We start from the raw sequence: 21,192 nt of genomic DNA, 5'->3' as shown, positions 1-21,192 counted from the left end.
TCCAGCCGAAGTCCAGGCAGGAGCCCAGGTCAACCCAGCTGGTAGATCTGGGCTCCAAATCCATGTGGGAGCCCAGGTCTATCCACCCAGAAAACCTTGGCCATGGAGGCCACATTAACCAGGAGCCAAGGTCTACCCGCCCGGTTAACCTGGGTTCTGGAGTTGGTAGTTATCATGCCCCCCCCAAACACTGGATCCACCCCTGGCTGGAGGCAGATATTGTTGGAAGCAGCACTGCTGATATCCTATACCCCTGGACTGGCCTCAACCTGCCCCCCCCCCAAACTGGATGAACAGGGATACTGGAAATGAGCAATGAAATGGGATTCCTCTTCTGGGGCATCACTCATTATTCTCAAACTGGCACTGAGTGATGTGAAGCAGCTTTTAGTTGAACTTGGCTTGTTGGTGTTCTTGGGCTGTGGATGAGCTTGTTTGCAAGAAGCTGGCCTGACCCTTCCATAAGAGTGCTTGAGCCCCTCACCCTTAGGTGGCAGGCTGGGAGGGGTGGTGAACTAATGGGGCTGTGTCATTTTCCATGCCCACCTGCCCAGGCCCTTTGCCTGCCTGGAGGATGGGAGGGTTTGCCTCCTCCTGCTACAGTTTCACCACCATATTACAAGTGATGACAAGTCTTTTAGCATGTTTTATATTTTTTTGTGATACTTATGTTATCTATAGACTATGGATAGGTTTTAAATGCCTATAAGTGCACATCAGGCAGAACAGCTCAAGCCATCTCTGTTTGCCAACATCCTAATTAACTAGCACTGGATTCTGGACACTTTTCCTAGAGTCTCTGTGTTCATCCATCGACTGTAACAGGAATCATGGACACAACCTTGTGAACTTGTCAAACCCTGAACTTCATCTTGAACTCTGTTTATCATCACTTGCCTTGGGTCGGGAGAACTTCTGATGGCTGATGCCTCTTTAAGTCTTGCATCATCCAAAGGCAAGGGAGGGCACCAGGATGCAGTTCTCTTGTTGTCTTGTGGGATCCCTGAGTGGGCCAATGTGAGATACAGGAAGGTGAACTAGATGAGCTTTTGACCTGGTCCAGATCTTGGGACTCTCCCTATGTTTTGATACTCTTTTTCAAAGGGCAAGTGCATCTTAATAATAATAACTAGGTATTTATATACCGCCTTTCTGGTCATCGGGTTACTCTCTGACTTTATTCAAGGCGGTTTACGTAGGCAGGTGTTTCTAAATCCCTCAAGGGGATTTTTACAATCATAGAGGTTCTCTCTTTCAAGAACCAACATTTCAGGATGGATCTTTCTGGTTTGGTCTCACTTCTGGCCTCCAGTTCTCCCACGCAGGCTGACAAGCAGCTCCATCTCTCACATGGAGGGCAGCCAAGACGCTTCTTGCTCACACCAAGAGCAGGTGGAATCACTCAGTTGGGCTTCCCCTTCATAATCTCTGCTAGTTAAGTGGCCAAGACAGTAACTTTATGACCTGCACATTCCTATATTGGTGCACCACTGCTCAGGATTTTGGGAAGATGATTTTCTACTGGAGAAGACATGCAAAAGAACAAATAATAGGAAATTCGATCTCCCCCGTCTTCAGGCTCAGCCCCCATCCCAGGTTCAAGGCTCACCTGTGGTGTCTTGCATTTGGGTATTTAAATGATTACCAAGTTCATCTATTGCCCTCCTTTCCCAACCTTTGATACTTTCCACGGCAGTCTTTCACATGTGCCTGGCAAATGGAAGGTAAAAGCATAGGACAGAAATCAGACTCAGAATTTCTGGGTGTAGCTTTATTGAAATTTCATCCCCCACTACTTCATCAACCCAACATGACCATTTAAGTCAGACAATATACCCAGTGGGTTGTGTCAGGAGGACCAGATGATGGTGAGGACTCAAGGTCCTTCCCTGAGGCTTAGGTTGGATGAGGTGGAGTTTGGAGAGGCTTTTATAACATTGCAGAAATCTTTGCTGCAACACCTAAGATTTGGTTTCTTCTTGGGCTGTTGACAAGCCCCTTTAAACATACAATAAGAGAGCCCATTTCCTGGAATGGAAGAAAAGAAGACAGGAGTGTAAGAATATCACATTTCTTTTTGAAAGGGAAGAACTGTCAATGTTTGCACTGGGCATGACCTGGTAGCAGCATCCACACCTTCGATTCAGGGAGGAATGTTTAAAGCAGGAGGTGAAGAGAGGCAGATTGTGGGCCACTAAAGCAGGGTCTCTAAACTTTTCGGTCAAAGGGCCGCATCAAATATTTGGCATGGTGTTGAGGGCCGGAAAGAAAATTAAATATAAAATTTAAATAAATACATTAGAGATGGAACTTAGATGAATGACTGAAATGAATGAATGGGCTCAAATGTCGGTCTCCAAGCACCAACACAGCCCAAGAAATAAAGCACACTCACTTAAATAGACCCCCGTTCCCCCATCCCACAAGCACAACTCTGGTTGTGTTTGGTCAACTGGGCTAGAGGCTCTCGGGGTCAGAGGCTGGCCGCGGGCCGGATAGAGGCTCTCCTCGGGCTGCATCTGCCCCCGGGCTGGGGTTTGGAGACCCCTGCACTAAAGGTTCACTTACTCACTTTTGGCACTACACCTCTCATCTGTTAGTTTGCAGGATGATTTGCAAACATCATTTGTGGTCCACCAGTGCACTTCTACCCCCTTTTGGGCGGCACAACAAGCATCTCCTAGTCCCCAGGATGCAAAAAATGCTGGATAGGGTGGATTTGGATCTCATCTTGCACACAAACATTACATATTCTTAAGTATATGTCCTGCTCAGTATCAATTAATATAAATTACAGCACAATTCAAAATAAACCCTGCCTCTGATGCAACCATGCCAACAGAGCACATGCTGCATCCTGCAGGGAGCAAGTGGGAATCTCAGAGACCGCCTCAAGTAGGGCCTCTGAAAGGAATTTTATCAGGGGGTACAAAGTTTCTTTTGGGCCCTTTTGCAAAGGGGGAGAGGTGAAACAGAGCGGGGGAGGGTGGTGACAGGCGAGCAAAATGGGAGGGAGGGGCGAAGCAGGGTGAGGGGAGGGTAGACACAGCTGGAAGAGTCTTTGGAGCCCAGGTCTATCCACCCATGTGGCATCAGTAGAGTTCCCAGCATCCCTGGTCATGGTAGTGTCTCCAGCATCCCATATGGGCAACAATTCTGATAAGAAGATCCCAGGAAATTTCTGGGCCCCCTCCATTGGCTCTTGGGCCCCCCTTTTGACCCTGGGCCTGGGTACAAATTACCCTCTTTACCCTCCTCTCCTAGGTCCTGGCCTCAAGGTAAGGAAATTTGGTTCTGCTACACCAGGCCAAGCCTCTGCTGCCCCAGTGTGTCTTCTTGGATCTGTGCCAGTCATTTTCCTGGTACAGAACCAATACGAGAGAGGAAAGGAACTGGCATAGGGTCCTGGCACGTTCTGGTTCCACCAGGATCCACCTCTCACTCCTCCATTCCACCTGCAGCCTTATCATCCAGACACCCTCATGTTCCTTGCCCCGTCCCATTCCTCCCACTGCCTTCCCCCTATGCCAATTTACCAGCAGAACTGCTTGTAGCTCAGGGGTGCCCAAACCCGGGCCCTGGGGCCACCTGTAGCCATCGAGGCTTTTCAATGAAGCCCTCAGGGAGCCCCCAGTCTCCAATGAGCCTCTGGCCCTCCAGAGATTTGTTGGAGTCCACACTGGCCTGATGCAACTGCTCTCAGCATGAGGGAGACTGTTTGATCTCTCGCGTGAGCTGTGGGATGAGGGCTACCTTCACTGCTTGCTTTTTCAGGTCTGTGATGCAGTAGCAGCAGCAAAGGAAAGGCCAGCCTTGCTTTATGCAGGGCCTTTTATAGGCCTTGAGCTATTGCAAGACCTTCATTCATTCATATAAGTTCATCTTTAATATATTCATTTATGTAAATTTGTTCAAATTTTAACTGTAAAAATTCTTTTTCCCCCCCGGCCCCTGACACAGTGTCAGAGAGATGATGTGGCCCTCCTGCCAAAAACTTTGGACACCCCTGCTTCGGAACAAAGGCTAGCATAAGTCAACACTGGAGGTGGGGTATCAAATGCTGCCACTTCCACCCTTATTCAGAAGTGTGCTGCACTTTGTCACACTCTGCCACTACCAATAGATGCAAGGGGTCCCTGCCACTCCCCCTACTCTGTGCTTCCTGAATTGGAAAGGGAAGAGGAGAATGGATGGAAAAGAAAGTGTGGAGGAGAGCAGAATGGTGAGATACCAAGTCTCTCTTCACAACACTAACTGGATTAACTGGAGGAGAGCACAGACCTCTGAGTGATTGCTCCATCCAAAGGTGCACAAGTGGGAATGTTTCACCAGCATTTGTAATATGCTCTTCAAATGCCCCAATATTATCACACACACCCTGGCCACTATGCAACCGCACATCACCAGTCACTAGAGGTGTTTGTTTCCAGTGACTAAAATATAATTACAGCTTAAGGGCACAATTATGTCTGCGCCCTAGGCCAGTGCAAGTCCCTTGTGCTGGCGCAGGAGGGTCGCAAACATGCCATAAAGCACGTTTGCACCTTCTTTAGAATCTCCTGGGCCAGCACAGGGACGCGTGGCGGCCACGGAGACTGCATCCTGTCTCCACGCCGACTTGGGAAGGGACGGTTGCGTCAGCCAAGCTGGGCCAATGCAAGGAGGAGATGGGGAGGAGGTGGGAGGGAGGCATTTTGGGGCGGACGCATAGCAGTCTTGGGGGCAGGCAGGGAGCAGGAGGTGGGACTGAGACCCTGCTGTTATGCCGGATCCCAACCCTGTTCCCTGAGCTGCACAGAGCACCTGAAAGCCACTTTGTTCTCCTCATGCCACCTCCTGAGGTGATGCAAGTCTGAGGAGACCCATTGAGGCTGTGGTGGCGTACCCAGGGGTAAGGGGAAGAGTTTCCCCTTGCCTCTGGCTGAGGCACTTCTATCCCCAGTCTTGTGCAGGATACAGCACAGGCCTCCTGGCCTGCCTGTTGCAGTGCAAGATGGGATGGCACTGCACGTCTTACTGAATACAATGGGCATACTTTTGAGAAAGGTAAATGGCACCGTTTTCAAACACCTCTACTGAACACTGAGGAGGCACTGCCACACAGCCATGGAAAGGCTCCACACAGCAGCCTGAACATTGCGAGGAACCCAGCTTAGCATTAGAAAAGATATTGAGAACAAAACAGCTCAAACAGAGGGACATGATTGAGACATACAAGATGATACAGGGGATGGATAGAGAGACGCTCTTTTCCCTCTCGCTTAACACCAGAACCAGGGGACAGCCACTAAAATTGAGTGTTGGGAGAGTTAGGACAGACAAAGAAAATATTTCTTTACTCAGTGTGTGGTTGGTCTGTGGAACTCCTTGCCACAGGAGGTGCTGATGGCATCTAGCCTGGATGCCTTTAAAAGGGGATTGGACAAGTTTCTGGAGGAAAAATCAATTACGGGGTACAAGCCATGATGTGTATGTACAACCTCCTGATTTCAGAAGTGGGCTATGTCAGAAGGCCAGATGCAAGGGAGGGCACCAGGATGCAGGTCTCTTGTTGTCTGTGTGCTCCCTGGGGCATTTGGTGGGCCATTATGAGATACAGGAAGCTGGAGTAGATGGGCCTTTGGCCTGATCCAGCGGGCTCTTCTTATGTTCTTATGAAGGTGTGGCGGCTGATTCAAGTTCTTAAAATGGCCATGTTCTTTGGTGCACGAGCAAACCTGTAAGATTCTCGGCTCTTCTCTTAAAACAAAAAAGGGTTTCATGCTACGATATTCATTATTTTAACTGATATAATATTTCTATATTTAGCATCTTACAGAGTGACATAAGAATGACAAAACCAGATCTTTACTGCAAGAAGCTTACAATCTAAAATACCATACTGACAATATGCGCTACTTCCAAGAATACATACATTACATGAAAGAAGAACATTCATACCATTCCTAGTTTTTTATGAACATGCTTAGGATTATCACTATTGGCAAAAATAGGATTTTTCTATGGCATTTAAAGAGCCAGAGAGGAATTATCACAATAACAACTGAAAATCATATTATGGTGTAAATCAATCTAAGGGCATAAGCCTAACCAGGTCTACTCAGAAGTCCTGTTTTGTTCAATGGGGCTTACTCTCAGGAAAGTTTGGTTAGTATTGCAGCCTTAGTGTTACTACAATTGTACTGAGCCTGTACATAATAATGCATTGATAATCAGCTGTCTTTTCATTTCCTCATTAGATACTCCTTTGTATTCAGATCTGGCCTCTGTAGAATAATGTAGCATTTGGGAAGGAAGATGCAACCTAGGAGCCCAGTGCTGGAGGCCAAGATGGAGAAGATCTGCACTGCTACCATGTATTTTCCCTTTGTACTCAAATAGGTGGGCAGAAAGGATACCCAAACACTGCAAAAGACCAGCATGCTGAAGGTGATGAACTTGGCTTCATTGAAACCCCCAGGCAGCTTCCTGGCTAGGAAGGCAACAGTGAAAGAAATGGCTGCCAGGAAGCCCATGTAGCCAAGGGCACAGTAAAACATGGTGACAGACCCTTCGTTGCATTGTAAGATGATCTGGTCAAACTGGGAATGCACGTCAAGTTCTGGGAAAGGGGGAGAGATTCCTATCCAGACCACACAGATGCCAAACTGGCCGACAGAACAGAAAAGGACAGTGGCATTTGCCAACTTCTTCCCCATCCATTTCCTCATCCTATTCCCTGGCTTGGTGGCCATGAAGGCCAGCACCACCGTGATAGTCTTGGCCAGCACAGAAGAGACGGCCACTGAGAAGATGATGCTGAAGGCAGTTTGCCTCAGAAGGCAGGTCAGCTGGTTAGGCTGGCCAAGGAAGAGGAAGGAGGACAGGGAGGAGAGCAAGAGGGATGCAAGGAGGACGTAGGTGAGAGTCCAGTTGTTTGCTTTGACTAATGGAGTCTGCAGATACTTAATGAAAATTCCAAAGACAAAAACTGTGGTAAGAGAAAGAAAGAGAGCAAAGAAAGTCAGAGTGATCCCCAGAGGCTCTACATAGGACAGGAAAACTATAACTTTGGGGATACATTGAACTTTGTTCCCATTGGAGTATTGATCTTCGGGACACTCATCACAATGATCAGCATCTGAAAAAATCCAGAACAATTTCATACTCCAAGCACTTTCTTTCTTGTAGTTAGGTTTATTATATTACTCTGAGCCCAATCCCATCGCCCCCCCCCCCCTGGCTGGTGCAGCTGTAGTAAGGATGGGTGTGCTATAGCTGGGGGACGGGGACTGGAAGGCTTCAGAGGCTCCCTTGGTCTCCTTAGACTTGTGCCAACTAAGGAGCTAGTGCAGGTCTGAGGAGACCCACTGGTGATCAAGGGGATTACAGATGGGTAAGAAAAATATTTAGCCCTACCTCTCCCAAATCTCCTGATTGGCCCCCTTTTCTAGTGCAGCTGCAAGCTATGGCAGGGAAAAGGGTAGGATTAGGCTCTAAGGCACTTAAGGATAGCTGAACCAATGTAGAGGACAAAAATGACATCTTTAGCAAATTCTCTTGAAGACCCACAGTGAAAATCAAGTGAGTAGTTCCACAGAGGGCCACAGTCAGAGGTGGAGTCTTAATGGACATGGGCCCAAAGGCCCAGGCACACACAAAAGCCACCAAGGATAGATCCGCCTCTGGGAGCTGTGAATGGAGTTGGACACAGAAGTATAAAAAATAGCATCTTGCAGCTTCTTGTCAAACCTCCTATCAGCCTATGGGCTTTTTTTTTTTTCCCCCTCCCAGGACCCTGTAATAATGTGTGGACCTTTAGGAGAAAAGTGTTAGCGAGATGCATGCAGATGAGGAGGTTGCAGCTTCCTCCACTCAGTGAAGTGAGCCATGGATGGTGTGGCCCGTACCTACATGCCAGGGGTGGGCAAACATTTTGGCCTCATCTCTCTGACACTGTGTCGGGGGCCAGGAAAAAAAAAAAAGAATTAATTTACATTTCAAATTTAAATAAATTTATATAAATGAATACATTAAATATGGAGCATATGAATGAATGAATTTTACTGAGCTTATTTATAATACAAATGAGAGCTATAATACAGGCATGTAACCACATGAGAACTATGAACACATGGAGGCTATGAAAGGCTTTGCTCTAACTTGGCTCACAGCTCGTGTCTGGCAGTTGCAACCAGCAGTTGTGGGCCAGCGCGGGCTCCGACAGACTCCAACGGGCCAGAGGCTCATTGGAGTCTGGGGGCTCCCTGCAGACCAGATTGGGGGACCTTGAGGGCCACAAATGGCCCCCGGGCCAGGGTTTGCCCACCCCTACTATTGAAGGACACCCGTGAGACCATAGTGTTGAGTGGATTGCACAGGTGAAGTGCAGCTGTGGCATCTACAGCAGGGGTGTCCAAACTTTCTGGCAGGAGGGCTACACTGTCTCTCTGACACTGTGTTGGGGGCCAGGAAAAAAACAAATTAATTTACATTTCAAATTTGAATAAATTTACTTAAATTTACATAAATGACTATATTAGAGATGGAACTTATATGAATGGATGAAGGTCTTGCAATAGCTCAAGGCCTATAAAAGGCCTTGCACAAAGCAAGGCCAGCTTTTCCTTTGCTGCTGCTGTTGCATCACAGTTGTGAAACAGCAAGCAGTGGAGGGAGCCCTTGTCCCACAGCTCACACGAGAGGTTGAACAGTCGCCCTCACATTGAGAGCAGTTGTGTTGGGCCAGCACAAGCTCTAGCAATTCTTCCAAGGGCCAGAGGCTCATTAGAGACTGGGGGCTGCCCGCGGGCTGGATTGGGAGTCCCCAAGGGCCGCAAGTAGCTCCTGGGCTGGGGTTTGGGCACCCCTGATCTAGAGGATCAGACCACAGGTGAAGCTTCCCTGGAACTATTCTGTGAGTTATTGTATCTAACAAATTATTGCCTCAGAACACATTCAAAAGAACCTACCATTACATTTTACATCTATTGGTAAAAATGGGTATCATTTCCTTCAGGGCCACCTACCTTCCTGAGTGGAAATTGTCCCTTTTGTGCATGGAAGACAGTCATAACAGCACATTTGCTTTCCTTCTGGGACCACCTTGTGGAATCCAGGTTGGCAGGACGCAGTGCACACAGAACGGGGCCTTGTCTAAAAGGCAAGAAGAAAGCACATGTCTGGAGAATTTACTCATGAGCAACACAATCCTTCCCAGCACTGGTGCAGCCCACACTGTATCCAGTGCTGGGAAGGAGCAACCTGGAGATCTCCTTGGGGTAAGGATGACATTTGTCCCCTGTTCCCATATAAAGGCCCAGCCTTCTCCCTGCCCCTTTTCAGAAGGAATTAAAAATCCTATATACTACTTTCTCCAGATAACCAACTGAGGCTGAGAAACCACATTGAATAAAGCTACCTACAGATTCAGGCAAAGACAGAGTAGGAGAAGAAATTGGGAATGGTAGCGTGATGGGATGTGATAGACAGTTTGGCACAATGAGAGGATTCAGGGATAAAGGAGCTAATAAGCAGCCCATCCTGGGGCATTCCATGTACAAATGCTTTTATGCGAATGCCCGAAGTCTCCAAGCAAAGATGGGAGAACTGGAATGTCTGGTGACAAAGGAAAACATTGACAAAGTAGGCATAACGGAAACCTGGTAGAATGTGGAGAATCAGAGGGATACCGCAATCCCAGGTTATAAACTCTACAGGAGGGACAGGGAGGGGCGTGTTGGAGGTGGGGTGGCCGTTTATGTTAAGGAAGGGATAGAATCCAGCAAAGTAGAGATTGAAGATTCCTTGACATGCTAAATGACTGTGCCTTAGAGCAGCTAGTCATGGAGCCCACCAGAGGACAGGTGACTCTGGATTTAATATTGTGTGGTACTCAGGACCTGGTTATTGATGTCAATGTTACTGAGCCATTGGGGAACAGTAATCTTGCTGCGATCCGTTTCGACATGCACATCGGGGGAAGAATACCGGGCAAATCTCTCACAAAAACCCTTGACTTCCGACGAACGGACTTCCCTCAAATGAGGAGGCTGGTTAGAAGGAGGTTGAAAGGGAAGGTAAAAAGAAACCATTCTCTACAGAGTGTATGGAGGTTGCTCAAATCAACAGTAATAGACGCCCAGCGGGAGTGTATACCGCGAAGGAAGAAGGGCTTGACTAAGTCCAGGAGGGTGCCCGCATGGCTGACCATAATTTTTACTCCATATTTCCATGGCTAACCATATTTCTTTACTCAGTGTGTGATTGGTCTTTGGAACTCCTTGCCACAGGATGTGGTGACGGCAACTGGCCTGGATGCCTTTAAAAGGGGATTGGACAAGTTTCTGGAGGAAAAATCCATTATGGGTTACAAGCCATGATGTGCATGTGCAACCTCCGGATTTTAGAAATGGGCTACGTCAGAATGCCAGATGCAAGGGAGGGCACCAGGAAGCAGGTCTCTTGTTATCTGGTGTGCTCCCTGGGGCATTTGGTGGGCCGCTGTGAGATACAGGAAGCTGGACTAGATGGGCCCTTGGCCTGATCCAGTGGGGCTGTTCTTATGTTCTTAACTACAATTCCCAGGAGGCCTTGCAGGTCTCTTGTTATCTGGTGTGCTCCCTGGGGCATTTGGTGGGCCGCTGTGAGATACAGGAAGCTGGACTAGATGGGCCTATGGGCTGATCCGGTGGTGCTGTTCTTACGTTCTTATGTTCTTCTTCATCATTGCTTTGAACTGGGAATTTCCCTGGTCACTGCTCACGCTCATATTAATTAATTAATTAATTAACAGTATTTATATACCGCTTTTCAACTGAACGTTCACAAAGCGGTTTACAGAGAAAAATCAAATAACTAAATGGCTCCCTGTCCCAAAAGGGCTCACAATCTAAAAAGATGCCAAGGAATACCAGCAGACAGCCACTAGAACAGACAGTGCTGGGGTGAGGTGGGCCAGTTACTCTCCCCCTGCTAAAAAAAGGAGCACCCACTTGAAAAAGTGCCTCATAGTGATTATTTATCTATTTTTATTTGTTCGAAAAATGTATATCCTGTCAAAGCAAATGCCCAAGACAGCTTACAAAGTTCTACAATAAAATATACAATGTATAAAAATAAATAAAATCATTCGAACAAACAAATCAAAACAAAACTTTAAAAAGTAGAGCAATTGGGGGATAACCTTTTGATACAGAGAGAAACAGGCAAGCCACAGCATTATTAAAGAGGTACATAGGGTAGACGTCAACCCATCACCCAAATACCAGATGAAACAGTCATGTTTGGAGCCCTTGCCGAACAGCTATGAAGGAGGGGGTAGTCTTAAGCCATTTCTGCCCAATGTTGCAGAAATCAACAGGGAACAAATGTGTACACCTGTGGGCTGGGCAGAAACGGGTTAATTCCCCTGGAAGGGAATTCCATAGTTGTGGTGCCACAACAAAGAAGGCTTGCCCCCGTGCCACCATCGTCTAACTTGGGACAGAGGCAGCACTTGAAGAAGAGCCCCCTCAGATGACCAGCTGGGATGTATGGGAGAAGGTGGTCAATCAGCCTGGACCCAAAACATGAAGAGCTTTAAAGGTCAATACCAGCACCTTGAATTGGGATTGGAAATGAGGTCCAGTCAAGTATGACTACAGCCAGCACATCAGCCAAAGCTGGACCTCCTAGCTACCTCTGCCATCTGGTTCTCCAGGGAGAACTGTGAGTCCAGGAACGCTCCCAAATTGTACATCAATTCCTGATTATATTACAACAGTTGTAAAAGAGACATATATTTCCCACCTGGTTAAACCAACTGGGCCACGCAATGACTTCCTCCTCAATGGTCAGTGTGAGGCCTGATGCAGCCTGGGTGTCCAGCTTCCCCACATTTATTCTTACAGCAGATTCATTGGGAAAGGTGACCACATTCACAAGATCATAATCGGCTGCCAGCTCTCCATCTTCATCAAAATAAACTTCATTCATGGTTGTACTGTTAAAGCGAATGCTTTTCAAGAAAGGGTGAAGCTAGAAAGAGATAAAATACCATCATTCTCATAATGCATAGAGACACATCTCTGTTGCTCTCCCTACCACCAGTTTTACCATTTCTCTGGCAGAAACTGATGGGTTAGACAGAAATAAGTGAATTATGACAAGAAATTATGTTTTAGGGACATAGTGCAGGGAAATCATTGCTTTTTTCCAAAATTACACAGCTATTTATCTGATGCCCCATGTGCCATCAGTTTACTAAATGGGAGCATGACCTGAGCAAATAGGCCGCCTTTTCTGATTTCCTCTTTACTTTGTGTGCTGCTGGACATCCAGTCTTGTTACCCATGAATCTTTGGTTTATACAAAATGGATATATGTAGTTCAACAGTTGTTGCCTGACAAACTTTTTTTTAAAATTTGAACGCATCGCACATGACAACATTGTATACATGTGCAATGCTCCCTGTTAATTTTACAGGGAGCGCACAAGAGTCCTAATAAGAACATACGAACAGCCTCATGGGATCAAGTCATAGACCCATCTAGTCCAGTTTCCTGTATTTCACAGCGGCCCACCAAATGCCCCAGGGAGCACACGAGACCACAAGAGAACTGCATCCTGGTGCCATCCCTTGCATCTGGTATTCTGAGGTAATGGAGCTGATGCCATCATAATTGCCAAGCTCCAGAGCAAAATTTCAGAAGCTCACAAGGCTCTGATTCAAGCTGTGTGGCCATGCGGCTAGGTAAGGCTAAGGGGAGGGCACTGACTGCATGCCAGAAGAGCACCACCCAGGCCAACAACTTGACTTTAAAGCTGGGCTGATGGCAAGAGGGCTCAGATCCCATGGGCAGTGAAGAATACCACACCCCCTCTCCACTCTTGTATGTTGGCTTGGGAAAAGCTTTGCCTGGCTTTTGTTTCCTGCAAAAGTCCATGGGCAGCCACAACTTGCTTGCTCATCACAATTGAATGTAAGAGCGACAGCCACATCTGGGGAGCTTCCTGGCTTGGACTTAACCAAGTCATTAGCAATACAGATGAAGATTCCCCAAGCCTAGCTTCCCTCACCAACTTCATGGCTCAACCCAATCAAGGAGACCATGGTCATGATTCCATTGGCCTCCCAAGCACCCATTTAGGCTGGGCATGAGAAATCAAGGGCCATCAAGTCACAAAAGAAGGTTTCTGGATGAGCTCATCCCATGAAATATCCCATAGGTTTCTATGGGGGAAGAAGGTACAAAAGGTTGGACCGCAGAATCCCAAGTGTCGTCAACAAGCTTCAAGCTTAAGTGTCTTGCTGCTGTTTTGTCATTTGCTGGCCCACTGGTGCTATGTGAAGCACTCCCATTCCAGATGTTACCCAAGAACCACTGTGCCAAATTGGTATCGAAGACTGGAGTGGCCGCTCCCTTCCCTTTCCAACCTTCTTCCCAATACTCTTCCTTGTGCACAACCAAAAAACCATTGTGCCAGCACAGACTGGACTTTGTGGGCTGCCTGGCAGTGTGCCCCTTCTCCCAGGAATGCAGTTCCATCTCCCTTGCCTTGCTTTCCTCCTTGAACTGCTAAGACTAGCCTCTGGGTAAGCACTTCCCATCTTCTGCACCCTGTTTTCAATCCAGGAGGTTGCTTGGTCTTGGCACCCTAATCCCATGATTCCTGCAGCATTTCATACCCCAAACAGCAGAAACAAAAGTGTAAACTGGTTGCAATCCACAAGTCCCCTTATACCATTACTACTCTTTTCAATGTACTATCACCAGGAGGACTGGAATATTATAGGACACTCATTGTAGGGTTTTGCCCAAGGACCTCCAGCTACCTGCTGCTGGCCCTGTGAAGCTTATTTCAGATTGTAATTTGGTCCATAAGCAGGCATTTGAAAAACGTTCCAACTTTGCACAAGCCTTGAAGCTGTGGTTCAGCAGGTCAGGTCTATAAACAGCATGATGTAGCAACAAAGCTGAGGAGGAGGAAATGGTCACACTCAAGGTTGAGTACCCAACTGAACAAACCATGGTTTATTTCGTTGTTCCAAACCGGGCAGTCTGAACCAGGTCAATGTGACTAGGCCAAGGTCACTGTTCTAGCCAGCGCTTTCAGGCCAGGTTCTTTTGGATCAGAGGAAGAAGAGTGTCCAAATTCAGGGTTGTCAGTAGAGAGCTTTATTTGGCAAGAACTTAATAGCATCTACTTACAGGAACACCTCCAGGCATTTAGAGGCATCCCTCAACACAGCATTTCAGGTGACTCTATGGATGACACAGCCTGCAAGTGTCCAGCAAGTTCCAAGAGCAAAGCAATAGCTGAATGTAGAGGCTTTTATAGCCATCTGTTTTCATCACTACCTTATCAGGAATTCTGTACTAAGTGGCAGGAGATGGACTACTTGACAGTAGATGATATATATATGCATGACCATTGCTGGGGTTCTCATCATCTTATCAAGCCACATACAGCTGACAACAGTCAAGCTGATGCCAGAAAGAAATGTTCCCACCATTAGGGAGAAAGGGAGCTGCCCGGCAGGTGCAGCTAGATGGAGAATTAAAATAGCTTAGGGTCAAGAGGTGGACACTCCTTATTGCCTTGTGTTCAGCACATGAGCAGGTGCAGTGGCCGAGGCCCTTGGATGGAGACCAAGTTTTTGTTGCTTCCCATGGGAACAGCTCAACAAGAAAGAAGGTAGTTCCCAGGGAATTGAGTCACACTGAAGATGGTTGAGAGGCACACAGAATGGAAGAGGGTGGCCGGGCCTTGCGCCAGCCGTTACAATCACTCACGAATCATCATGGCTGAAGGGTGACTTGATCCTTGTCTCCAAACTCTAGCCACTACACCATTTGGGGGCATTAGGAAGTCACTAATAAGGCAGTCAAACATAGCCTCAATTCATTACCAGAACAACAGAGGCAAACTACGCAGGGAGTCCCCAGCGTATGAGTAAGGGCAAATGGATGCCATAAATGAAAGTAGACCACTTCTTCCTCTCAGCTGGGATTTCTCTGTTTCTTACCTGCCATGGCTGGATATTCCAAAGGTCACATCTGTCTTCTTTGGCCATCACAATGCGGTTAGGTGTGGAAGTGATCATAGCATGGACAGCATGAGCTACAACATAGACAGCATTGTAAATACTGTAGCTCTCAGCAGATAGGCCTTTTTCTTGCCAAGCTGAGAGAAGACCCTTCAGTGTTTCCCTCTCAATGCAGACATTCCATGTCTTACTAGATGACCTGTGGCTGGAACTGAAGCAGTTAAACGTTTCGGACCAAACCATGAAATATTCATCCTGAGTAAAGAAAAGATTCTGAGATTTTGCTTTCTTGTTCATTTGTGTGGTGAAGGTCAAAGCTCCGTGGAAGAATTTGATATCCCAGTATTCAAAAGAGTTGCTTAAGGTGAAGCCCCACAGAGCTGTGGTGATCCAAACCTTCCCTAGAGGAGCATTGCTCTCCTCTTCAGCTGTGTGTAGCATGTGAGGCAACAGAAGCATTGAGTTCAAATCCCCATAATAAATAAGCACATTGGCTTTCCTCTGTGTAACCTGTCTAAGAAAGCATAAAACGTCTTCAATAAATTCTTGTTGGCGAAGAGAAAATAATGTCGATATCCTCTGCATGAAGGCGACACAAATGCCACTTCTGGAAACCATTGTCCTCATGGTTCTTGCAAACCTTTCCCCAGCATCATGATCTGGAACAATGAAACCGACCCATGTCCATCTGAAATGCAGGAGCAGTGTAACTGTACCCTCATACTGGGGAGTTTCCTTTGGGGCCATCCAGTAGGAGGAAGGGAATTGAGTTTGATCACTCAGAACGTGGTTGACAAAACTGTAAGTGAGCTAATAGGGAAAGGGAAGGATGTTTAGCACTGGAAATTGAGCTCAGAAAAACTGCAGGTCTCAAATGGGTTCCATCTGAACATTTTCCCCCAGTTAATATATATTTGGTACCCTTGCAAAGCTGGATTGAGATAGAACACCTTTTGCTCCATTTTACTACGTTTCTTTCATGTCCCAATGCTTTAGTTATGAATATGAACATAACTTCCACTTCCTCACTTTTCTTAAAGTCAGTTTTTATTTAACATCATGAGAGAACATCTCTGCACATCTTGCCGAAATTACACATTTAGGTAAATATATGACAATCACTGACCAACATTTTGCACAGCATGCAGTTGAAAAAGTGTAAAGTAACTCTATTTTCCTTTGCACACATCACATAATTGAAGTCTACCCTGAGGGTTCCTTACAAAACTAGCTTCCTTCTGCAGGACATAGAAAATCTTAGGATATCATTCACATTTTTTTTCAGTGGAGAATGTATGTGGAATGCCTAGTTAATTCCAAGTCATGCATTTTGTCACTTCAACATTATCAGGGAAATGCAGATCAACCCAATTTATTTATGTATGTATTAGGTTTTTGGCATGTATTTCATTTGAGAAACTCAAACCAACATTGCAGAGTACCTCTGTTCAGGTCTCGGGTATTTAGCTGATGTCAAGAGTACATGAATATGATCTACTTGTACATAAGAAAGCTACCACCAGTGATGTTGCAAAGGGGGGCTGTGGGGGCAAAAGTCATGGACTCCATGCTGCCAGGGGGCATTGCCAGGGGGTGACAACCTGGCTGCCCTTAATTTTGCCACCCCCACCATGCTTGACCTACATGTTTTAATTCCATTAGCATCCACATGACCCTCTTTCTCTTCAAAGTTTGAACAAAAGCTTTTGGAGCTCTTCTAGGTTCCTTCTCTTCCTCCTCCCCCAGTTCCTGGTGAACAGAGCAGCTAGGCTTCTTCCCTCCTGGCCGCTTTCTGATCAGAGGTCAGAATTACCTACAGCAAGCTCTGTAGGTGAAATACTTAATTAAAAGTACACAAAGATTTCTGAAGCAGTGGAAGTGAAGAAATTCACCAAGAGTTCAACTTAGACTTACACTGGGTTCTTTATTTAGCTTCTAGTGCTAGAGCACTAGAGTGCTAGCTTCTAGAGCACTCGAGAGCTAGCTTGCTAGAGCACTAGAGAGCTGGGCTTTTTTTTATAGCTTCTAGCACTCTAGGGGTATGCTCTTTTTTTTAGGTTCTAGTGTGCTAGCCACACTGCATTTTGTACAGTGAGTTGGGAAAACGGTGGAGGAGGGGGTTTTGAACTTGCACACAAACAGCCATCCATTATCAAGATTGTAAAAGGATTGTACAGAGGTAAGTTATGTTAAGTTACCTTTAATGACTGGAGACAATGATTAAATGTTACAAAAACACCCCGAAGTATGTTCAACACTCTTTGACTTCTGTTTTTAAAAGACCTGCGCAGGAAGCACACAATAGCCTGCTAGAGATGTCATTTCTGCCTATTTCCCCGGCTAAAAAAAGAACACAGCCTTAGAGAGAACCAAGACAAACCACATGGCTGGGGGGGGGGGGGGGCAAAGTCAGAATAACATCTGGAAGTAACACCTCTGCTTCAACTACCCCACTGAGGAAGGCAATTCTCCTTGATGAACTGGTACTATTGATTCTTTTGTGTGTTCTTCTGGGCATTACCAAGGTAACAAAGCCACCTAGCTCTGCTTTGCTGCTGTTCACACTTTGAATCTTTTTGTTTTTCCTTTGGAGAGGTGGTGGTGACAGTGAACATAGTCTCTGGTCACTCTTGCCTCCCCCCCTTTGCATCCGGCCTGGGCTGGCAACTGCAGCCGCGACCTGCCTGCCACTACCACGTTTACTCTTGTGCTTAAGCCCTGTCCCCTGGTGTCTAGGAGAGTGTGCTGCTGCCGCACTGCTCCTGGGACTGCACACTGCTCCATCAGCCTTTGTTTTAAATCCCCTCATGCTTCCAACTCACTAAAAGCATACAGTTATGATGGGCAAACACTGAGTGTTCACATTGGTTCTCTGAGGTACAATAGAGGCCATCAGAAATCGACCAAGGGACAGGGAAAGAGGCAGGGACATGCAGTGGGTGGGGAGGCAGAGTCTCCTCATTGGAGTCCTTTGACAAGCACCACCACGTCTGAGCTGTGCAAGCACACACAACCCATGTGGGTTGTGAGTGCTTGCATACCTCACATGCAGCGGCGCTTTCTGAAGGACTCTGGTGGGAGGCTCTGCCTCCCCACCCACCACACATCCCTGCGCTTCAGTGCCCATAAGCCCCACGTTTCACACTTCTGAAGGTACTGCAATTGGAACAGCTAAGAGTAGGTTTCCTCTTTCTGAGGATTTTCTCAGACTGATCCCTCCTGCCATTCATACCTGAGGGACTTTGTAAATGTCTAACATGGTGGCTATCTGCCAAAAATCTTCAACTGCCCCTCCTTGAATGACAGCCAACAGGCTTTCTTGCCGTCCACACTTGAAGTTAGGGACCATCCAATGGCCAGTGGAGAGCAGGTCTATGGTGGCCTCAGAGGGTATCCTTACACTGAAAGAATTTTCATAGATGTTGTAGCCTAGAGTCATATTGGGTAAGAGCTGGGGATTTTCATTGATCTCATCTATGGCCAGCAATATGGCCCGGACATGCTGGTAATTCCTCTCCAATACCCTGGAATGAAAATGATGTGGAGCATCAGCCAATTAAAATACAGTCAGAGTCCTGCTTCTTCCTCGTGGCATAATGGTTTGAATTGGTTAAGTATTTGGAGAATCTAGACACTCGGGTATAAATGTTTTTATTCATGAAATCAGCTATAAATATTTAAATTCATTCCCTTTAAGAACACTGGACATGCTCTATATTAGCCCAGAAATCTATCCAAAGTCTATCTATATACCTAAAAAGCATAACACAGCCCAACACACATTTCGGTGCCTTAGACCCATCCTTGGATATATTTGGGGCACTGATTCAGAAAATGGCATTGTTTTTGCCCTCTCTGCTCTAATTTTGGAGATAACATGTTTCATAGATTCAATGGGATTTGGATGGATGACAGTCAAAATCCCATTGAATCTATGAAATGTGTATCTCCAAAACTAGAGCTCATAGAGCAAAAACGATGCCATTTTTTTGACACAGCGCCCCAAACATACCCAAGAATAAGTCTAGCTTTCAAAGCACTAGAACAAAAAAATGTTTTTATTGTGCTAATTCTACTATAATATATTATCAAGTTCCAAAATAACTTGACTAGCTGTTGCATGTGCAATGCACATGATGTCGTGCAAGCCCATTCCACACAGAGATGCAATTTCTAGATACTCAGGCAGGGAGGCTGAATCATGAAGAAAAGGAACTTGAGCACTCAGACTAACAACTGCAGGAAGGGATCTGGTATAGTCTAGTGATGGGCCGCAGCCCAATCCTGAACTGCCCATGGCACCAGGACTGCTGTGGTGCCAAAACAGCTGCCGTGGCATCCTGCACACAACAGGGCAGTAACTGGAGGCTTCTTGGAAGTAGGGGACTTTTGTAATGCAAGCAGTAAGGCAAGTAAGCAAGTAAGACTTTTCCAAGGCAAGCAGCCCTACAATGGGGCTACTTGATTCTGCAGCAGCCCTTGGGCTGGCACAGAATCAATAGCCTCTGTGGCAGGCTGATGGCCCAACACAGAGGCTCTGGATGCTGGGCTGAGGGCTGCAGATGTTTCTTACAGCATGTGTGCGACACTCAGCAGCAGCACTCAGCTAAGAGCTCAGTATTGGGCTCTGAGAGTCTTGCATTAGGGGTGGAAGATCTGGGTTCACTCAGCTAAATCAGGTGGTTTGGGACCAGCCTATCCAACCTCACAGGGTTGTTGTGAAGATCAAATGGACAGGGGTAGAACAAAGATCAAATGGACAGGGGTAGGGCAGGGTTGTTGTGAAGATCAAAGGTGGGGTAGAAATGACAATCATAATTTCAAAACAGCTTGAACCAAATTCCCCCCAAAAAGCAAAATACGGATGGCGATTCATCTGAAATGGGGAAATCAGGACAGTATTGCTGGTAAATAGAGACAATAACAGGAGCTGAATGCTCTGATTTCCCCATCACAATGCAAAGCACTGTTCAAAAGCAATGATCACAAGGGTTCCACAGAATTATTCTGCTCCTTTCTGAGAAATAACTCAAAATAGAGATGGTAGCAGCCAAGACCAGAACTGGCTGGGAACAATTCAAATCCAATTACGGTGACTACTTACGTAACAAAATCATGGATGGGATCAAACTTGAAAGTATGTTCCGGATACATAGCTGTCCTCAAAGGTACAACTGCAGTAATGAGGTAATCTCCTGGTCGGTAATAATGATTTGGAGGTGTTTGTTGATCAGAGAGATCGATACGACCACTTTCACTCACAGGCCAAATGAAGACCACATGAAGCAGTAAAATTAACAGCAGAGTCATGGTAGGGCTGAGCAAGCGACAGACACCCTCTTTTAACTGGCTTTCTACCCAGTTTGAGCATTAGAGTGTCAAGAAAGGTCTTGCATGTCAAGAAATAAGTTGTCCAGCTCTTTGGCAAGGCACATACTGTGCCTGGTTTTGTAAATGAAGAGCCCAGGCCTGGTTTTAGCAATGAAATCATCCTCAGCCTAATCTAAACTACACCTGAAGTCTTAGTTGACAAAGATATACGGACATTATGGTACTCTTTCATTATGGATCTCAAAGTGACCTCTGGGAACTCCATGTAGTATTTGGTAGGAAGAAAAATCACAATGACTGATAATTACAGTGGAAATCATCACCTCCCCAAAGGTCTATACTCTCTTTGTGGCTACAAGAGCAGGTGCATAGCAGAAGAAAACAGGTTAGAGCTTTGGCTTTTTTCACAGTGAGGCAATGAGTGAACGCTGAACTTAGACAAAGCTTTCCTGGACTTGTTGGCAACCTTCAGTCTCGGAAGACTATGGTATCACGCTCTGACTGGTGGTTCTGGCACAGCGTCTAGTGAGGCTGAAAAGGCCAATTCGGGAGTGACAATCCCTTCCACACCGGGAGCAAGTATAGTGTGTCCCCAGTCTGTTGCCCTGGCTATTGGCCTTCCTTCTTTGCCTCTTTGCCTCAGTCTGTTGGCTCAGCTGAAAGGAAACACCAAGAACACTGGAGTTATGGGTTCTGGGTGATAATATAAAGTAATACATAGAGCAGAATATAATATAAAGAGCAGAACAGCAGAAAAAGCATCTGATCAATGAAGACCCTTCCTGTTGAGTAGATATGGGGTCCAGGGGCTGCTCTTTGTCATACATACTTGGAGATAAGATTACAGGGA

At 46.4% G+C, this 21,192-nt stretch overlaps 2 protein-coding genes across 2 annotated transcripts in view; both read right to left on the bottom strand.

Moving 5' to 3' along the window:
• LOC136639052 (vomeronasal type-2 receptor 26-like) overlaps positions 1-3,598 on the bottom strand; it is a 42,623-nt gene extending 39,025 nt beyond the window's left edge. The window contains exon 1 of the mRNA XM_066613079.1: positions 3,537-3,598. Within this exon, the coding sequence (XP_066469176.1) occupies positions 3,537-3,598 (62 nt within the window). The remainder of the gene's footprint in view (positions 1-3,536) is intronic.
• Positions 3,599-6,224: 2,626 nt separating this feature from the next.
• On the bottom strand, positions 6,225-20,321 carry LOC136639051 (vomeronasal type-2 receptor 26-like). Its single transcript, XM_066613077.1, has 6 exons — positions 20,116-20,321; positions 18,244-18,535; positions 14,991-15,821; positions 11,770-11,997; positions 9,009-9,135; positions 6,225-7,120 (listed from the first exon to the last, which is right to left on the bottom strand). The coding sequence occupies exons 1-6, from the start codon at positions 20,319-20,321 to the stop codon at positions 6,225-6,227; spliced, it is 2,580 nt and encodes an 859-aa protein (XP_066469174.1).
• Positions 20,322-21,192: the final 871 nt, after the last annotated feature.

The sequence above is a fragment of the Tiliqua scincoides genome, chromosome 2 (assembly GCF_035046505.1).
Source record: "Tiliqua scincoides isolate rTilSci1 chromosome 2, rTilSci1.hap2, whole genome shotgun sequence".
Taxonomy (NCBI): domain Eukaryota; kingdom Metazoa; phylum Chordata; class Lepidosauria; order Squamata; family Scincidae; genus Tiliqua; species Tiliqua scincoides.
Note: the sequence above shows the minus strand (reverse complement) of the source record. Positions and strands in the feature narration are given on the sequence as shown.

What these genes read in the sequence shown, in the direction of transcription:
- LOC136639051 (XM_066613077.1), bottom strand. Translation starts at nt 20,321, where the DNA reads ATGACTCTGCTGTTAATTTTACTGCTTCATGTGGTCTTCATTTGGCCT. An exon ending in CCCATCCATGATTTTGTTAC is followed by an intron (nt 18,536 to 20,115) that starts GTAAGTAGTCAC and finishes TTTTCATTCCAG; the next exon opens with GGTATTGGAGAGGAATTACC. An exon ending in GGAATATCCAGCCATGGCAG is followed by an intron (nt 11,998 to 14,990) that starts GTAAGAAACAGA and finishes ATCTCTTTCTAG; the next exon opens with CTTCACCCTTTCTTGAAAAG.